Here is a 20,402-nt window from a genome sequence, read left to right as displayed (position 1 = left end):
GCCTGACCCCTTACCCAGCCAGGCACCCAGAGAGACCCGAGTAAAGAAGACTTTCTTGACATAACAATTTTTTATGGTCGTTGTTATGGTAATTAGATGAGACACTTCTCATTTTCATTTTTCTTTGATGTTTCTCCATCTGGTTCTTATTTTAACCATCTCATCTCTCCTTCCCCTCTCCCACCTCTCTCTCTCCCTCTCTCTCTCTCTCTCTCTCTCTCTCTCTCTCTCTCTCTCTCTCCCTTCACCTCTCCTCTCCTCCCCCTCTCCCACCTCCCCCTCTTTCTCTCTCTTTCTCTCTCCTTCACCTCACCTCTCCTCCCCCTCTCCCACCTCCCCCTCTTTCTCTCTCCTTCACCTCTCCTCTCATCCCCCTCTCCCACCTCTCTCTCTCTCCCTCTCTCTCTCTCCCTTCACCTCACCTCTCATCCCCCTCTCCCACCTCCCCCTCTCTCTCTCTCCTTCACCTCTCCTCTCCTCCCCCTCTCCCACCTCCCTCTCTCTGTCTGTCCCCTCACCTAACTTCTCCCTCAGGTTATGAACAGCACCCCCTCTGATATCCAGTTTCCCTCCACTCCTCCCCCTGCCACGGCCCCCCTCAGAGGGGCCCCTGCGGACCCCCCTGCGGACCCCCCAGCGGCCCCCCCAGCGGCCCCCCAGCCCCGGGGCCCTCAGGGCAGCCTGAGCAGTGGGGCGGGGGCCCGGGCGGTCCTCACCCAGAAGCTACGGAGCTTGGAGCTGCAGAGCTCCTTGCCTGGGTCAGGGAAGAGCCCCCGGGGCATGGCGCTGGACCCCTCCTGCCTCCTCACCCCCCCCAACACCCCCCAGGGTCTGGAGCGAGGCCCTCTGGAGCGAGGCCCTCTGGAGCGAGGCCCTCTGGAGCGAGGCCCTCTGGAGCGAGGCCCTCTGGAGCGAGGCCCTCTGGAGGCAGGGCTGCAGGAGGGGCCGCGAGGACACACGCCCAGTAGGTTGTCTACTCAACACAGTATATATATATGGTATATACCACAGACACACACATAGGGCTGGGCGATATATTTAAAACATTATATCTCGATATTGTCAAAAGAAATTTGATTATTCGATATATATATCTCGATATGTTTGCATTTGCATTTAAATAATAAAAAAACATGATTTTCTTTTGCCCCCATTAGAAAACAACAAAAAGTATTTAGATAGTTGTTGATAGAACAGCTATTGTTACAAAGTACAAAATGTGTAGTGCAAAGTTGCCACTACACATTAAGCAGTTGCCATTACATGGTACTTGCAACTTGACAAAATGGACCTCACATGGAACAATTCATGCAGAGGTTCTTATGTGACAGGACAAAAATAGAGGCAAGAAATATAATATTTTTTAAATATTCGATATTCACGATATTTTCAAATTTTACATCGTCGTCAAAATTATTGCGATATTATCGCTAATATTCGATATATCGCCCAGCCCTACACACACACACACACATGATGGAGGTTTACAGCTGGCTAGACCTGAGGAATCTGGTAGGGGTAGAAGGGAGCTAGGGGAGGGGGTGACAGGAGGGGAGAGAGAGAGGACGAGATGGAGAGAGACAGAGAGAGAGAGGTAGAGAGAGGCAGAGAGAGACAGAGAGAGAGGCAGAGAGAGAGAGGTAGAGAGAGGTAGAGAGACAGAGAGAGAGAGGTAGAGAGAGAGAGGCAGAGAGAGACAGAGAGAGGTAGAGAGACAGAGAGTTGTAGGCGTGTGAGAGAGTTGGTGTTTAGGCTGGTCAGGTGGTGGTAACCAGCCACTGCCCCACATGGTCATTCCCTGGATCAGCTCTCATAGCACTATTCCACCATGTTTCAGCATGTGTTTAGTGTGTTTTTAGCATGACCCCTGTGTGTGTTTAGCATTTCTCAGGTCCAGCCTGGTTCTCATTAGCATGTCTGAGCTGTGAGAGTATCCCTGTTGGTTTACAGGCTGGTCTCAGGTCAGATCTAACAGGCTGGTCTCAGGTCAGATCTAACAGGCTGATCTCAGGTCAGATCTAACAGGCTGGTCTCGGGTCAGATCTAACAGGCTGGTCTCAGGTCAGATCTAACAGGCTGATCTCAGGTCAGATCTAACAGGCTGGTCTCAGGTCAGATCTAACAGGCTGATCTCAGGTCAGATCTAACAGGCTGGTCTCAGGTCAGATCTAACAGGCTCACACTTGCTGTAATGTTCATCCTGCATCTGTCTCTCATATTGCCCCAGCGTGTGTGTGTGTGTGTGTGTGTGTCTCTGATCATAGTATAACGTTAGAACAAGCTCAGGTTAAGTTTAGTTCAATAATCTCTTTGGACTTCTTTATCTCTCTACTCCCTCTCTCATCCCCTCCTCTGTTTTGTTTTGCTCTTCTCTCTCTCTACCTCTCTCTTCCCTCTCTCTCTCTCTTCTCCCTCTCTCTTCCCTCTCTCTCTGCCAGCTGTCGGCTGTAGTACCAGGAGGACTGGTGATGATGATGTGTTCATTGTGGAGCTGCACAGAGGTCCTCACGGTCTGGGCCTTGCATTGGTGGACGGACTGGTGAGTGACAGCTGATCTGACCAATCACATTCTCCTCCTTCCACAAGCTGTGTAGTAGTATAGGACAATGGAGAATAGCTGAAGCAATTTTATGAACTACTGAAAAAGTAAGATGATGTACAGTGTAGCTCGGTGGTTGGAGCATTGGGCTGCAGGTTCTTATATCCTGATAATACAGGAACCTGACTGCACCTGGGAGACTTGCTGTACACAGCTCCCCCTCCAGGCCTTAGAGAGAACTGCAGTCCTGTAGTGTGTAACAGTCCTGTAGTCCTTTAGTCGTGTACAACATCACAGTTAAGGTTGTGTGTGTCACAGACCTCCCTCCTCATCCTCTCTCTCTCTCTCTCTCTCTCTCTCTATTTCTCTCTGTCCTCTGTCTATCTCTCTCTCCTCTCCCCCTCTTTCTCTCTCTTTCCCTCTACGTCTCTCTCTCCCCCCTCCCCCTCTCTCTCTCCTCTCCCCTCCTCTCTCTCTCCCTCCACCTCTCTCTTTCCCCCCTCTCTCTAGAAGTGTCCTCTGAGGGTGAGTGGTATTTACATAAAGTCAGTGGTTCCAGACTCTCCTGCAGCAGGCTGCCACAGACTGGGACCAGGCGACCGTATCCTGGCTGTCAACGGCATCAGCCTGGTGGGCATGGAGTACCACGTGTAAGTCCCACAGTATGGTACTCCCATAGACCTGGAGTTACTCACACAGTATGGTACTCCCATAGACCTGGAGTTACTCACATATTTTGTAGTATAGTATAGTTACTCTCTCTTAATCCCTCTCTCCCTTCTCTCTACATCCCTCCCTCCCTTCTCTCTCTACATCCCTCCCTCCCTTCTCTCTCTACATCCCTCTCTTCCTTCTCTCTCTACATCCCTCCCTCCCTTCTCTCTCTACATCCCTCTCTTCCTTCTCTCTCTACATCCTTCCCTCCCTTCTCTCTACATCCCTCTCTCCCTTATCTCTCTACATCCCTCTCTCCCTTCTCTCTCTACATCCTTCCCTCCCTTCTCTCTACATCCCTCCCTCCCTTCTCTCTCTACATCCCTCTCTCCCTTATCTCTCTACATCCCTCTCTCCCTTCTCTCTCTACATCCTTCCCTCCCTTCTCTCTCTACATCCCTCCCTTCCCTCCCTCCCTTACAGCGGCCGTGAGCTGATTCGCTCGTCGAGAAACACTTTGCGACTGTTGGTGGCCAAGACTGAGCCCACAACCTCAGCCCCTGGCCTCACCTCAGCCCCTGGCCTCACCTCAGCCCCTGGCCTCACCTCAGCCACCAGGTGCTGAGCAACCGAGGGCAGGGGGAGGAGAAAGGAGGAGAGGATAAACTGGTTCACTTGGACAAAGCCTAGACTTGCAGGTATACTGACAGACTAAAATAAACCCTGGCTGTCTGATGCAAAGCTGGACAAACAACAAATGTAAGTGTCTGACACTCAGAGGAACACAATCCCCTGTCTGAATGGGACCTACGAGCCACACCAGGCAGGCAGAAGGCAACCAGCCTCCAGCCTCCAGGCTCCAGCCTCCAGGAAGCCCTCTGTGACCCAGTGGGTGGAGAGAGGAGGATGACTGTGGTTACAGAAGGAGGTATGGAGAAGAGGGAGGAGGAGAAAATAACTGGAAGGGGAAAGAGAGGAGAGGAGAGAGGGGACGTGAGGAGAGAGGGAAAGAGAAGATAGCTGTGGCTGAGGAGGGCAGAGCCAGGCTGGACCACAGAGCTATTCCTGCCTCTACAAGGTCATTTCTGGCTGCTGGTGAGGAGGGACTATAACAGTCAGCTTCACTAGCAGGGACAATAACGGTCAGCTCCACTAGCAGGGACAATAACGGTCAGCTCCACTAGCAGGGACAATAACAGTCAGCTCCACTAGCAGGGACAATAACAGTCAGCTCCACTAGCAGGGACAATAACGGTCAGCTCCACTAGCAGCTACACACAGCCACCCAGATACTGACTCAAACTGTTATTCCTCCTCATTTACCAACGTTTTTCTGAACCTTTCTGACCTGAACAGATCTCCCTCTGCTGTTCATGAGCCTGGGTAGACCAGGGTAGCTCAAGGACACATCATACTCTTTATTTTGTCCAAAGATATGTATAGTGCAGGGGGAATTTAAACCTGCAGCTTGCCGTCATGTGTTCTAACCCCTGGTTATGCCTTCCCCCTTACATCCAGCTCTCTACATGAAAACTACTACTCAGAGCACATACAATATTTGTAACAAATAATATACAAATATTAGCAACTCATTCTATAATAACTGGAATTGTTTTATGTTGTAAACACTGTGGATGTAGTTTATGTTCAAACAAGTCCACATGTGAACCATTTCCATGCCTTGTGTTAAATTGTATATTCAGACTAATTCTCGTTTTGTACACAAGTGTGAACCATGGGCCATAGTGAGGCAGGGCCCCTGCAGCTTGTCTGCTGTGAGGCAGGGCCCCTGCAGCTTGTCTGCTGTGAGGCAGGGCCCCTGCAGCTTGTCTGCTGTGAGGCAGGGCCCCTGCAGCTTGTCTGCTGTGAGGCAGGGCCCCTGCAGCTTGTCTGCTGTGAGGCAGGGCCCCTGCAGCTTGTCTGCTGTGAGGCAGGGCCCCTGCAGCTTGTCTGCTGTGAGGCAGGGCCCCTGCAGCTTGTCTGCTGTGAGGCAGGGCCCCTGCAGCTTGTCTGCTGTGAGGCTCCACTCCTCTGTACAAGGACAGCCCTCTGGATTCAACAAATATTATTTTTTGTCAGGGCGGCAGTGTTACATCTTCAGTATTATTGTCAACCAAACGAATAAGCGTATTACATTTTCTAATATTTATATTGTCCTGTATTTTATAAATATATTGAATATTAAATATCTTTGATTTAAAGGGAAAAAAAAGATTGAGCACGTGTCCTTTATTACAACTGGAGGATAGATCTCCAGGAGCCTAGGGGGAGGGTAACCCTACAGGAGGGTAAGTCTTCAAGGGGGGAGGGTAACCCTACAGGAGGGTAAGTCTTCAAGGGGGGAGGGTAACCCTACAGGAGGGTAAGTCTTCAAGGGGGGAGGGTAACCCTACAGGAGGGTAAGTCTTCAAGGGGGGAGGGTAACCCTACAGGAGGGTAAGTCTTCAAGGGGGGAGGGTAACCCTACAGGAGGGTAAGTCTTCAAGGAGGGCGAGGGAGGAGGCAGGGGGAGGAGAAGGAGGGGGACACTAGGGTGTGTGTCCCCTGGGCACGCTTCACTGGCCCACCACATCACAACACACCAAGTTTAGAGCTGCTCTGTGGTTTCCACTGGGGCAGCTGGGGCAGCTTCCACTACATAAACCACCCAGCCACGCACACACACACGAAAACATTACTACACGTAGACACAGATATGCACATACACACACTAAACAGTACAACACCTTGACGCACACATGCACAATTACAGTAACCTCCCTGAAGTGTTTGCAGGGAGGGATGTCTTCATCTGCTAACAAGACCGTGAGGCCCCCCTCGGCCCTGACATCCAGCTAAATATGGGTTGTTTTATTGTGTTGCATTTAAAATATCCACACGTGTCCTCAGTGGCTGGTGCTCATTACAAGGAGCGCTACCAGGTGTGGAGATGCTGAGAGAGGAGTCCTACAGACCAGGGTTCAGATACAGCTTCTGACTACAGACCAGCTGGTTCCCGCTGCTGACTACAGACCAGCTGGTTCCCGCTGCTGACTACAGACCAGCCGGTTCCTGCTGCTGACTACAGACCAGCCGGTTCAGCAGCCAGTTCAGGTACAGACCTCCTCATGATGGAGTCGGGGAGGCCTACTGCTAACCCTACTGCTCACCCTAAACCTAACCTAACCCTACTGCTGTTGAGGATCAGTAGGTGAAGGACAGAGGCACGTCCATTTACCCATGAGCCTTTGCATGTTTTGAGTGAGTAAATTGCTCATGGGCACCGACATGGGGTCAGGGAACCAGTCACAGGCTAGTCAGGAAGTAAACAAAGACCCAGGAATCTGAGCAGTCTGACTCACACCCAGGGCTTTGAGAACTTCTCTTTCTCTTAGCCCCCACAGGGGCTTTTCAGACTGCTGTGAATCGGACGCAACATCTAAACGCTTTGTAATCTCCTGCCTCTGTGACTTTCTTTATCTGAGATGTGACAGAAGCTTAGCTCAGTGGGTGAAGGAGGGGTTAGGCTGCACGTGAACTGGCTCCACGAGGAACCAGACTGAGAACATGAGGCTCTGAGAAGCTGGGAGGTCGAGTTCAGGGGGTTAGGGTGGATGTTCAGGAGAGACCCAGACTAGAAACCAAGTCAGGAGGAGTTCAAACGACTGATGAAAGCTTCTGTTTCCGGCTGGGAATGAAAGATGTAAGGAGGGTGGAAAGGTGGGGTAGAGTGGAGAAGAAAGGAGGGTGGAGAGTAGAGGAGGAGGGTGGAGATGAGGGAGAGAGAGGAAGGGAGAAGGAGGGTGGAGTGGAGGAAGGGAGGAGGAGGTTGTAGAGGAAAAATAAAGAAAATGCAGCATCCACACGCCCACACACACACACACACCCCGCCCGCCCGCCTACACACACACCCCGCCCGTCCACACACACACCCCGCCCGCATGCCTGTCCACATGCGCACACACACACACACACACTGTAATGGCTGCTGTCTGTGACAATGACATTGCATTGAAAGTCACAGATGTGAGGGGCCATTCAGACTGTCCTTACACAAACACATATGAAACGTTCACACATATCCACACTACTGAAAACTCACATCCACATATGTGAAATGCTCGCATAGACACATATGAAACGCATTCACATGTTAAATGTTTACACACATTCATTCTACTGAACATTTACATAAATATGAAATGCTGGCACAGACGGATGTGAATCACATTCACACTCATAGGGTCAGGATTAGCTTTGAGAATGTAAGAGTGTGAGAACATTTCACTATATCCAGAAGGCATTTGAAGGTCATATATCCAGGTTGTCAAGTGAAAGGATAGGAGAGAGAAGAAGAGGAGGAGAGGGGAGAGGAGAAGAGGAGGAGAGGGGAGAGGAGGAGAGGAGGAGAGGAGAGGGGAGAAGAGGAGAGGAGGAGAGGGGAGAGGAGAACAGAACAGAGAAGCCTAGAGCAGAATACAATAGAGTTAAAGTGTAGTAGAGTCCGCATCAAGTACTCATCAATGATGTAAACCCTGGCTTTAAAATGTAATAAGTATAACGTACAGATATTTCGATATGTCGAAGCGAGCATTTCACCTATGTGGATGTGAGTTGTCAGTGGTATGAATGCATGTGTGAACATTTCACATGTGAATGTGGATGTGTTTCAAATATGTTTGTGTAAGGACAGTCTGAATTATTCCTAAACGGACACTCATACACAGACACTGCAGCCTATTAATGTCGCCCAGGCAACAGGAACCAGTAGTTACAGCAGAGCAGGGTTGTCATGGGGATAAATGGTTTAACAGACAGGATGTGAGCTGGTTCACCCTCTTCCCTCCAGGACGGAGACAATAAGAGCAGGAAATACAACATGGCTGCCGCCAGTTAACCCCCTCACGACTGTCTGCTCTGACACAGCCACCCAGCTTCTCAACACCTACGTACTACACTAGATACTAATTAGAATGCCAGAAACATTTAGTATGTCCCAATACATAGTATGTCAAGTGCAGTATGCCAAAAAGGCCAGGATGTCTTCTTGCATCCGGTAGCATTTTGCTGTTTGCAAGCCAGGATGCCTTTCTGGATCCTCTGACCCTCAAGGCAGCACCTTAGCTGAAGTACATTACAGAGTCACAACAGCTCTGACATCATCAGGTGACACTGTGTCCAAGGTCATGACTCAGGGTGACGGCTTCGGAGGAAGTCTTGAGGGAAACTCCCAGGGACTCCCAGGGTCCGGGTAAGGCCAGTACTGGCCCCGGTCTCCTCTACCCAGCCAATCACAGGCTTTCCCACACAGGAAGTCCAGTCTGGTATGCAGTCTCTCTGTACAGTAACCCCAGTCTGGTATGTAGTCTGTCTGTGGCTCTCTGTTGCACGCTGACCTCCCCCAGCCACAGGTTCACCAGACCCCACCCAGCCACAGGTTCACCAGACCCCACCCAGCCACAGGTTCACCAGACCCCACCCAGCCACAGGTTCACCAGACCCCACCCAGCCACAGGTTCACCAGACCCCACCCAGCCACACGCTCACATTCAGTTTATTAAGCTAGGCTTGGCTAATATTAATACTACAGTTTATTAAGCTAGGCTTGGCTAATATTAATACTACAGTTTATTAAGCTAGGCTTGGCTAATATTAATACTACTGTTTATTAAGCTAGGCTTGGCAAATATTAGTACTGTTCATTAAGCTAGGCTTGGCTAATATTAATACTATCGTTTATTAAGCTAGGCTTGGCTAATATTAATACTACCGTTTATCAAGCTAGGCTTGGCTAATATTAATACTACCGTTTATTAAGGTAGGCTTGCAAAGGGTCAGAAGGAACCACATGTAATATGAGACCAGCGTTTAGAGGACCCAGCAGTGTTCAGGACAGTGCTGTCTGAGGAGCTGATGAGAACATCACCACTGCCCTCTACTGGTACAAAAAGGTAACACCTTCTTTTTACAGTCATTGCTGACATGATGTGTCTTTTGCCTTTTATGAGATACTTTTTTGTTGTTATTAAACACTTTTAGTGACCATGTAATTTTCAGACATTAATCCTAAAAATTAATTACAAGCTCCCCTGTGTTGTGAACAAAACGTGGTGATTGGATGGGAAGTTGGCTGGACTTGGTCTTTGGTCCCAGCCGTCCACCCCCCCAATGTGCCTGGACCCCTAAGATATCTGATCACTTTTATTGTTTATTGCTGTTAATAACATAACGTGTTATTAAATCCAAGTATTCAGTTACTTTGTTTTTTTCAAGTACGTAACTCATCCAGTGGAGACTCTAATTTATTAAAATATACTTATTTTCAGTTCTGTCTAAAGTTAGTGAAAATCCACCTCACGAGATAGGTATAATGGGCATTCTTGCATCTTGTTTTCCATTTGTTTCCCTCGTGTCCTGTTGTCCTCACCTCAACCCATAGACTTAGGAGCGCCGACTTCACACTCCCGAACAGTAGGTGGCGCTGCTGCACTTCATAAAGTTGGTCGCAATCTGCCATTGAAAGCAAAAGAAGAGTGTTCCTATGCTCAATGTAAAGTTGTTTCTCAGGCTGGAGGTATGTAAAGTAAACTATGTGATGCCTTACGTTTTATTGTTTTTGAAGTTCAAAGTTATGTTGCAAATCTAACAGCTATGAAGGTTAGCATTATAGGCATTGATTTTGACGTCGTTGTGTCCAGGATTTGCGACTTAGTTTTAAGATCCCCACGGTGCTAGCTAGCTCGTCCATCTTTACTTCCATTGTTACTGTAGCTAGATTCAGTGGTTGTCTTTATTAATGGAGATGTTTGTATTATGTGATTGATACAATCACAATTAATTTAATGTTATTTTAAATGCAGCGGTCACCAGACAGTGTTGTGTGTCTCAAAGTATGTACAAAGTATGAACTTTTATTTTACGGCTAAGAGAGCAGTGTTCTGTATTGCTGCAGGGGAGCCTTCTACCTGAATAAAAACGTAATATTTATTTTATGTTCCAAGTCTCAGCTCTTAAATAGAAAATGGAGACAAACGCAATAGAGTATACTGTATTATTCTTTTGGGGATTTAAAACTTTGGAATTACAATCCACAGTAAATGTATTGTTAATTTGCGTGTGACGCTAATTGTGTAATCATATAGTTTATATCATTATTTTGTCAAATAAAAACATATTAGTATAAAGAGAAGTAGTTTGCTAGAGATGCAGATATCACAGAGTGAATGTTTCTCAAGACAAAAAAAATCTATTCTTATAGACCTATTCACTCTGACGTCACAACAATAATAGACGTTCTTCCGGGTGGCAAAAGCTGATGGCACCACTAGTAAATTGCTTGGAAGGGAGACCCACCGTCGGCCGTAGCCTGACACAAACAAAATAATTTTTATATCTACTATATCTTACACAACTAAAGTAATTTGTGTATTAATTTGACCTTGTCAATTTAATCACTCTGGCTTTATTTGTACTCATGAGAAAACAATGTGGCAGAAGTTATTTGTATTTCTGTAAGATATTCTTCCTTCTTAACACTTCACAATGTTAAGAAGGAAGTAACTATGTTTACAGTAGCCGTCTGGATCTTCAGTGGAAGCCGCTTGTGTTCTGCCACCCGGAAGTATCTTGGTGCCTATTGTTTACAAACATTCTGAAATGCCCTATTAACTTGGAACTGTTTCTTCCAGATCTCCTATTGGCCAATCAGACTTGATCATGGGTGGATACTAGACAGAGGAGACAATTTGAAGGCTCCAGAGAGACTCAACCAGAGAGAGCAGTAACCAGAGATAAACAAGCTTCTAGACACCAGACAGAACCCAGAGAGACCAGACAGAGAACAAAGAGAGCCCTGAGTTATGGAGACACATCAGTGTGACACCTGTGGGAAGAGCCTTTCCTCATCCAGTAGCCTCAAGCAGCACATGATGATCCACTCTGGAGAGAAGCCCTACATCTGTGACCTCTGTGGTAAAACCTTTAGCCATGTTGCCAACTTAAGAGCTCACAGCAGGGTCCACACTGGGGAGAAGCCCTACAGCTGTGACCTCTGTGGGAAAACTTTTAGCCGGGCTTGCCATTTTAAAGTTCACAGCAAGATCCACACAGGAGAGAAGCCCTACAGCTGTGACCTCTGTGGTAAAACCTTTAGCCAGGCTGGTGGTGCCAAACTTCACAGCAGGATCCACACTGGGGAGAAGCCCTACAGCTGTAACCTCTGTGGTCAAACCTTTGGCCGGCTTGACTGTTTAAAAGTTCACCGCAGGATCCACGCTGGAAAGAAGCCCTACAACTGTGACCTCTGTGGTAAAACCTTTACCCAGTCTGGCAGTTTAAGAGCTCACAGCAGGATCCACACTGGAGAGAAGCCCTACAGCTGTGACCTCTGTGGGAAAACTTTTAGCCGGGCTTGCCATTTCAAAGTTCACAGCAAGATCCACACTGGAGAAAAGCCTTACAGCTGTAACCTCTGTGGTCAAACCTTTGGCCGGCTTGACTGTTTAAAAGTTCACCACAGGATCCACGCTGGAAAGAAGCCCTACAGCTGTGACCTCTGTGGTAAAACCTTTAGCCAGTCTGGCAGTTTAAGAGCTCACAGCAGGATCCACACTGGAGAGAAACCCTACAGCTGTGACATCTGTGGTCAAACCTTTGGCCGGCTCTACTGTTTCAGAATTCACAGCAAGATCCACACAGGAAAGAAGCCCTATAACTGTGACATCTGTGATGCAACCTTCTTCTCCACTGGTGATTTGAAGAAGCACAGCAGGACCCACACAGGAGAGAAGCCCTACAGATGTGACGTCTGTGGTAAAACCTTTAGCCGTACCACTAATCTCAGCAGTCACCGCAGGATCCACACTGGAGAGAAGCCCTACAGCTGCCCACACTGTGACTATTCATGTAAAACAAATAGCAATCTGAAGAGGCACCTGCGTATCCACAATAAAAAAACTAACCAAAGCAGTGATGTCTGGGGCCAAGCTGTCCCAGCAGTCACCACCTGAGAGAACTTCTATATGACCCACAGCTGGAAGAACTACTGGCCTACACCTACTGGGACAGGACATGCAGTAACACCATATCTACAATCCAACATGACAGCACACGCAGTAACACCAGATCTACAATCCAACATGACAGCACATGCAGTAACACCAGATCTACAGTCCAACATGACAGCACATGCAGAACACCAGATCTACAGTCCAACATGACAGCACATGATGCAGTAACACCAGATCTACAGTCCAACATGACAGCACATGCAGTAACACCAGATCTACAGTCCAACATGACAGCACATGCAGTAACACCAGATATACAGTCCAACATGACAGCACATGCAGTAACACCAGATCTACAGTCCAACATGACAGGACACAGGAAAGATAATCTACCCCTGTAATGATGGAGGGGAAGCTGTGTCAGACTGGGTAGAAACCTGGTCAACTCTGGCTGACATTTTTCTGTTTTGAAGCACACATTAGTACCATCAATATTATATTAGGGTTTCCTTGTTGTTTTGTATCCATTTGTTGGTAAAAAAAAATTGTTTGTTATTGTTTTAATTAGAAGACCTCTTGAGGGACATGCCTTTGTTCTTAACACCTTGAAACTAAATCTGTATTTTAACCCTCGTGCTGCCTTCGGGTCACATGACCCAAAGGTTCATAACGAACCATCGTTGTGTTTACCCAATTTTACCCAATACAAAAACAAATAAAAAAATAATTTTCTTTTAACCTTGGCAATGTGGGGGGTCTGAGACAGCCCAACGGTTAAAAGAAAATGCTTCACTTTGTTTTTGTATGCGGTAAAGTTGTCGCAATACGACGGTGGGTCACAATGACTGATGGGTCAGAACGACCCGAAGATAACACAAGGGTTAAGGAAACAATACTTAGTAGGTCTGAAGAAGACGGATCATTGTGTCAATATTTGTTGAAGGATTGTTTGGAATTTTACCTTTCGCCCCTCTAGGCCTTGGAAAGACCTGTTACAATCCAGGTGCACAACATTTTATTTGAAAAAGAGTTGACATACATTGCATGCTTATTAAAAGCACAGACAGGACAGGACGGGCAGAGGAGAGGACGGGCAGGACAAAGAAGACCTATGATCTGATGTGGAATACCATGCCCCTCTAGTCATCCGAGTGTCTGCTCACATGTTTCTCATACAATAAGGTAAACTATGCAAGATGCCTTTCTTCTTTCTGGCTGGAGATAAACAGTCTAGAGGACACATGTTGCATATACCTACAGGTACAATTTGGAGATGTTGTTGCTCAGGGACAATAGGAGTAAGGTTTTGCAAACACTGCCTGTGATCAAGTCACAGAGCAAACTGCCAACAGAGACTCCAAAACTAAAGTTGGACTGACTGGATTGTTGTTGACATTGGATGTTATTTAATATGTTCTCCATATTTCTTCCTTGTTCTTCTTTCTTAGGGATGATCACACGCAGCAGAAGCTAACCCAGACCCCACCCTTTCACCCATTAATCCAGACCCCACCCTTTCACCCATTAATCCAGACCCCACCCTTTCACCCATTAATCCAGACCCCACCCTTTCACCCATTAATCCAGACCCCACCCTTTCACCCGTTAATCCAGACCCCACCCTTTCACCCGTTAATCCAGACCCCACCCTTTCACCTGTTAATCCAGACCCCACCCTTTCACCCATTAATCCAGACCCCACCCTTTCACCCGTTAATCCAGACCCCACCCTTTCACCTGTTAATCCAGACCCCACCCTTTCACCCGTGAATCCAGACCCCACCCTTTCACCTGTTAATCCAGACCCCACCCTTTTACCCGTGAATCCAGACCCCACCCTTTTACCCGTGAATCCAGACCCCACCCTTTCACCCGTGAATCCAGACCCCACCCTTTTACCCGTGAATCCAGACCCCACCCTTTCACCTGTTAATCCAGACCCCACCCTTTCACCCGGCTGCAAACAGTGTGGCCAGAGGATGCTGCGGTCCACTGGGCACAGCATATTCCAGAGGTCAAAGAAAACTTTCTGTGCCACCACAGCAGGCATCACTGTGCCACCACTTCCCTGAAAGTTTTTTATTATTGTATATAGTTCATACTGTTGTGTTTTTGTGATAGATAAACCTTGAGAATGATTCAACTGTCTGATTCCTGTCTATAATTCTGCTCATTTAATGGAGAAAAAAATCATCACAGTATTTAAAAAGAAAAAACATTTATTCATACGCAATCACAAAAAGAGATTCAACATTTACAATGCTTACTATTGAACAATAAAGTGACACACTGCAAAACATGACATTTTGGGCCGTCCCCGCACCCACCAGCCTTTTTCAGGGCTGGCTGGTTGGGCAGTGCTGCAGGTAGGGCTTGTTGCCTGCATGCTGCAGGTAGGGCTTGGTGCCTGTGTGCTGGTAGTGCAGTGTCGAACAGCTACGGTTTCTTCCTCTTCTCGGTCAACCACTCTTTCACCGAGCGTCCAGCTGTGGACGAGCAGAAGTTTTCTGACAAAGCGGCTGTGGCCAAACCAGGGCTCCAGACTAACTTTTTTTACTAGGAGCACAGTAGCTCCTGACTGAAAATTTTGGGAGCACAAGCAGAAAATGTAGGGGCACACCTTATATTAACCAGCAATGCAATTATTAATGTCACTAGAGAGGGTACAATTCAGTGGCAATTTTAGACCCTTTTTAGGGGTCGCCAAGCACCCCTAAATTTCATCTCAGCACCCCTAAAAATAATAAAATAAAGATATATATATATTGTTTATTATCATTTGATGCTGGTAGTTCATGAAGGGATATTCTTAGTTTTTTCATTCATTCAATATTTTGCATAATAATACATAAATGTATGAATTGTTATCCAGTGAAATTAGGGATTGTACAGCCCCGCAGAAAGAAAGAGGCGAATGTCAGCTTTCTAGCCAGCTACAGCTTACGTTACTTTACAGACGTTTTGAGGGTCATTTTTCATAAAACAATGGGCGATTTAACTTGCTAGCAATGGATTTAGACGGCTACAGGTTAACAGGTTTTCGCGGCCTCTTTAATTTTCTATGAATTTCCCAGTTTTAGCATGAATTTTCCTACCAATAAATGGAACTAGGGGGAGGTTCTGGGGTAGGCGGGACATATTTCAGCGGCAGTCCCCCCCCCAGCCAGCAGGCCTCCCCCAGCCAGCAGGCTACCCCAAAGGTACGTTCTGTAAAGTGTATTTTAGAGTTAGGATTTTGATTTATACAGGACTTCATGACTTTTGTCATGCATGTCATTTAATATGTTCTCCATATTTCTTCCTTGTTCTTCTCAGGGATCACACGCAGCAGAAGCTCTTGATCTGGTGTTACTGCATGTGCTGTCATGTTGGACTGTACATCTGGTGTTACTGCATGTGCTGTCATGTTGGACTGTAGATCTGGTGTTACTGCATGTGCTGTCATGTTGGACTGTATATCTGGTGTTACTGCATGTGCTGTCATGTTGGACTGTACATCTGGTGTTACTGCATGTGCTGTCATGTTGGACTGTAGATCTGGTGTTACTGCATGTGCTGTCATGTTGGACTGTAGATCTGGTGTTACTGCATGTGCTGTCATGTTGGACTGTAGATCTGGTGTTACTGCATGTGCTGTCATGTTGGACTGTAGATCTGGTGTTACTGCATGTGCTGTCATGTTGGACTGTAGATCTGGTGTTCTGCATGTGCTGTCATGTTGGACTGTAGATCTGGTGTTCTGCATGTGCTGTCATGTTGGATTGTAGATATGGTGTTACTGCATGTGCTGTTCCAGTAGGTGTAGGCCAGTAGTTCTTCCAGCTGTGGGTCATACAGAAGTTCTCTCAGGTGGTGACTGCTGGGACAGTTTGTCACCAGACATAACTCCTTTGGTTTGTTTTCTTTTGTGGATACGCAGGTGACTCTTCAGATGGTCATTTCTTTTACATGAATAGTCACAGTGTGGGCAGCTGTAGGGCTTCTCTCCAGTGTGGATCCTGCGGTGACTGCTGAGATTAGCGGTACGGCTAAAGGTTTTACCACAGACGTCACATCTGTAGGGCTTCTCTCCTGTGTGGGTCCTAGTGTGCTTCTTCAAATCACCAGTGGAGAAGAAGGTTGCATCACAGATGTCACAGTTGTAGGGCTTCTTTCTTGTGTGGATCTTGCTGTGAACTTTAAAATGGTAAGCCCGGCTAAAAGTTTTCCCACAGAGGTCACAGCTGTAGGGCTTCTCCCCAGTGTGGATCGTGCGGTGAAGTTTGGCACCACCAGCCTGGCTAAAAGTTTTCCCACAGAGGTTACAGCTGTAGGGCTTCTCTCCTGTGTGGATCTTGCTGTGAACTTTAAAATGGCAAGCCCGGCTAAAAGTTTTCCCACAGAGGTCACAGCTGTAGGGCTTCTCCCCAGTGTGGACCCTGCTGTGAGCTCTAAAGTTGGCAACATGGCTAAAGGTTTTACCACAGAGGTCACAGCTGTAGGGCTTCTCTCCGGTGTGGATCATCATGTGGTGCTTGAGGTTCCTGGATGAGGAAAGGCTCTTCCCACAGGTGTCACACTGATGTGTCTCCATAACTCAGGTCTCTCTTTGTTCTCTGTCTGGTCTCTCTGGGTCCTGTCTGGTGTCTAGAAGCTTGTTTATATCTGGTTACTGCTCTCTCTGCTTGAGTCTCTCTGGAGCCTTCAAATTGTCTCCTCTGTCTAGTCTCCGTCCATGATCAAGTCTGATTGGCCAATAGGAGATCTGGAAGAAACAGTTCCAAGTTAATAGGGCATTTCATAATGTTTGTAAACAATAGGCACCAAGATACTTCCGGGTGGCAGAACGCGAGCGGCTTCCACTGAAGAGATCCAGACGGCTACTGTAAACATAGATACATAGTTAAAACATTGTGAAATGTTAAGGAAGAACATCTTACAGAAATACAAATAACTTCTGCCACATTGTTTTCTCAGGAGTACAAATGAAGCCAGAGTGATCAAATTGACAAGGTCAAATTAATACACAAATTACTTTAGTAGTATAAGAAGATAGATATTAAAATTATTTTGTTTGTGTCAGGCTACGGCCGACGGTGGGTCTCCCTTCCAAGCAATTTACTAGTGGTGCCATCGGCTTTTGCCAACCGGAAGAACTAACGTCTATTATTGTTGTGACGTTAGTGATTTTGTCTTGAGAAATATTCACTCTGTGATATCTGCATCTCTAGCAAACTACTTCTCTTTATACTAATATATTTTTATTGTACAAAATAATGATAGAAACTATATGATTACACAATTAGCGTCACATGCAAATTTACAATACATTTATTGTGGATTGCAATTGCAAAGTTTTAAATCCCCAAAAGAATAATACAGTATACTCTATTGCATTTGTCTCCATTTTCTATTTAAGAGCTGAGACTTTGAACATAAAATAAATATTACGTTTTTATTCAGGTAGAAGGCTCCACTGCAGCAATACAGAACAGTGCTCTCTTAATGCTGCCCACGAGAGCCGTAAAATAAAAGTTCACAAAACAGGAGTACATACTTTGAGACACACAACACTGTCTGGTTACCGCTGCATCTAAAATTACATGAAATTATTTGTGATTGTATCAATCACAATACAAACATCTCCATTAATAAAGACAACCACTGATGTAACAATGGAAGTAAAGATGGACGAGTTAGCTAGCACCGTGGTGATCTTAAAACTAAGCACAAAGTGGCAAATCCTGGACACAACGACGTCAAAATCAATGCCTATAATGCAAACCTTCATAGCTGTTAGATTTGCAACATAATTTTGAACTTCAAAAACACTAAAACGTAAGGCATCACATAGTTTACATACCTACAGCCTGGGAAACAACTTTAGCTTTACATTGAGCATAGGAACACTCTTCTTTTGCTTTCAATGGCAGATTGCGACTAACTTTATGAAGTGCAGCAGCGCCACCTACTGTTCGGGAGTGAAAATAAATAAGTATATTTTAAAGATCCTTTAAAGTAAATTCCATGTTTTGCTTCTAAGTACATCATATACCTGTGAAATGAGTTCCTGAAAGCATGTGCAAAGCACTAAAACTTTGTCGCACTGAAATGTGGAGTTAGACCGAAGAACAGTTTCTCTTCCGTTTTCAGATCAGGTTTTAATGGGCGGAGCCAAAAAAGGCCCTATCTAAGTCATTTCGCCCCATCTACGTCAGATCACTGAATGGCTTCTCCTGCTGTACTGTTATTGTAGCTTACATCAGCTAGCTAGCTAGCTTCAGGATGTCTCCAACCACCCGCAACTGCATCTTCCCTGGATGCAAGAACTAGCTGCGCTGTGCAACGCCATTTAAGTTCCCTGTTGATAATGAAAGGAACAATAGGTGGATAGATTTTGTGAAGAGCCATGCTCATGGAAAGCTTTGGATAAACTCAAACAGCCGCCTCTGCGCCACTGACCATTTCATGGCGGACAGTTTTAACATGGACCAGAGACAGACGGGGTTCACCAACACACGGCTTCTCTTGCAGCGTGGAGACGTACCGAGCATCGCCCTCCCAGCCGTTCATCCTCCGGTCGCACCTGGACCATCCACCACCGCCAGTTCATCACTCAGTTCTGTGTGCTTGTTATAATTATACTAGATAACTTTTCCAGAGGTATCTCTGTTATAATTAGTGCAAACCGCTAACTTGATATTAGGCTACTCGGTGTAGAATGATGGTATTTTGGTGAAATGGTAGCTAATGTGCTAGAAGTAGAAGTTGGTGAGCTCACTGTCTGCTGTTTCTGCTGTAAATGTTTACTCCTGTGTTACAGCTCAGGGGAATATTTCATTTATATGCATCTGTATGTTTCACTCATTGAACAAATACATTCTAATTCTATACTGTTTTGTTCGGCTTGACGTAGCGTCCATTATCTGGGTCATAGGTACTTGAGAGAGGCGGCGCCTTCCAGCAAGGGGGCCAAGCTTCAGCTCCTTCAGGCGACACGCCCCCCCAGTCTCAAACAGAGAAGACTGCTGATTTTCTTACGATTTCAAAGCCTAATTTAACCCTCGTGCTGCCTTCGGGTCACATGACCCAAAGGTTCATAACGAACCATCGTTGTGTTTACCCAATTTTACCCAATACAAAAACAAATACAAATAATTTTCTTTTAACCATTCCAATGTGGGGGGTCTGAGACAGCCCGACAGTTAAAAGAAAATGCTTCACTTTGTTTTTGTATGAGGTAAATTTGTCACAATACGACGGTGGGTCACAATGACTGATGGGTCAGAATGACCCGAAGATAACACAAGGGTTAACAAACATGTCTGTGTTTTTTTTCATTCGAATTTGGATGGGTAGTTATTAACACATTATTCTGTGGTGTGGTGAACTTGAAACTCGTTTTTAATTCCACTTTACAGGATCTTTAAGAAATTAGAGAAAAGTCTCCACTGGATGAGTTACGTACTTGAAAACGTAACAAAGTAACTGAATAGATGACTAAATGAATACTTGGATTCAATAACACGTTATGTTATTTCTTACAACAATAAAAGTTATCATATATCTTAGGGGTCCAGGCACATTGGGGGGGTGGACAGCTGGGACCAAACACCAAGTCCAGCCAACTTCCCATCCAATCACCACGTTTTGTTCACAACACAGGGAATTACAAGCGTTTGTAATTCAATTTTAGGATTAATGCCGGAAAATGACAAGGTCACTAAAAGTGTTTAATATCAACAACAAAAAAATATCTCATAAAAGGCAAAAGACATATGTCAGCAATGACTGTAAAAAGAAGGTGTTACCTTTTTGTACCACTAGAGGGCAGTGGTGATGTTCTCATCAGCTCCTCAGACAGCACTGTCCAGAACACTGCTGTGTCCTCTAAACGCTGGTTTCATATTACATGGGGTTCCTTCTGCCCCTTTGCCAAGCCTAGCTTAATAAACGGTAGTATTAATATTAGCCAAGCCTAGCTTAATAAATAGTATTAATATTAGCCAAGCTTAGCTTAATAAACGGTAGTATTAATTAATTAAACGGTAGGCTAGTATTAATATTAACCTCCTCGCATCCGCTGCCTCTCTACTAACGAAGCGTTTGTTCTCCTTTGACAGAACTCACACATGGTTCGATCATATCGTGGTCTAAACCAATCAGAGACAGAGACGGGGCGGGTCTTTGCCTCTGATTGGCTGTGGTCCAGATATTCCTGTAGGCTAACACTGCTCCGTGCT

The 20,402-nt window shown here is 46.1% G+C and overlaps 3 protein-coding genes across 3 annotated transcripts in view; 2 read left to right on the top strand and 1 right to left on the bottom strand.

The window, feature by feature from the left end:
• radil2a (Ras association and DIL domains 2a) overlaps positions 1-4,464 on the top strand; it is a 21,525-nt gene extending 17,061 nt beyond the window's left edge. The window contains exons 13-16 of the mRNA XM_062482048.1: positions 535-964; positions 2,439-2,539; positions 3,050-3,189; positions 3,677-4,464. Of these exons, the coding sequence (XP_062338032.1) occupies positions 535-964; positions 2,439-2,539; positions 3,050-3,189; positions 3,677-3,818 (813 nt within the window). The 3' untranslated portion in view covers positions 3,819-4,464. The remainder of the gene's footprint in view (positions 1-534; positions 965-2,438; positions 2,540-3,049; positions 3,190-3,676) is intronic.
• Positions 4,465-8,987: 4,523 nt separating this feature from the next.
• Positions 8,988-14,323, top strand: LOC134036316 (zinc finger protein 239-like). The gene is made up of 4 exons (XM_062481210.1): positions 8,988-9,123; positions 9,645-9,746; positions 10,861-13,362; positions 13,629-14,323. Exon 3 carries the CDS (start codon positions 11,032-11,034, stop codon positions 12,178-12,180), a length of 1,149 nt encoding a protein of 382 aa, XP_062337194.1. The 5' UTR covers positions 8,988-9,123; positions 9,645-9,746; positions 10,861-11,031; the 3' UTR covers positions 12,181-13,362; positions 13,629-14,323.
• Positions 14,324-14,681: 358 nt separating this feature from the next.
• On the bottom strand, positions 14,682-20,155 carry LOC134036590 (zinc finger protein 239-like). The gene is made up of 3 exons (XM_062481592.1): positions 19,971-20,155; positions 18,023-18,130; positions 14,682-16,924 (listed from the first exon to the last, which is right to left on the bottom strand). The coding sequence occupies exon 3, from the start codon at positions 16,751-16,753 to the stop codon at positions 16,010-16,012; it is 744 nt and encodes a 247-aa protein (XP_062337576.1). The 5' UTR covers positions 16,754-16,924; positions 18,023-18,130; positions 19,971-20,155; the 3' UTR covers positions 14,682-16,009.
• Between the last annotated feature and the right edge of the window lie 247 nt (positions 20,156-20,402).

This window comes from Osmerus eperlanus, chromosome 2 (assembly GCF_963692335.1).
Source record: "Osmerus eperlanus chromosome 2, fOsmEpe2.1, whole genome shotgun sequence".
In the NCBI taxonomy this organism is placed as follows: domain Eukaryota; kingdom Metazoa; phylum Chordata; class Actinopteri; order Osmeriformes; family Osmeridae; genus Osmerus; species Osmerus eperlanus.
The sequence above is the reverse complement of the archived record's forward strand: the minus strand, read 5'-3'. Positions and strand labels throughout refer to the sequence as shown.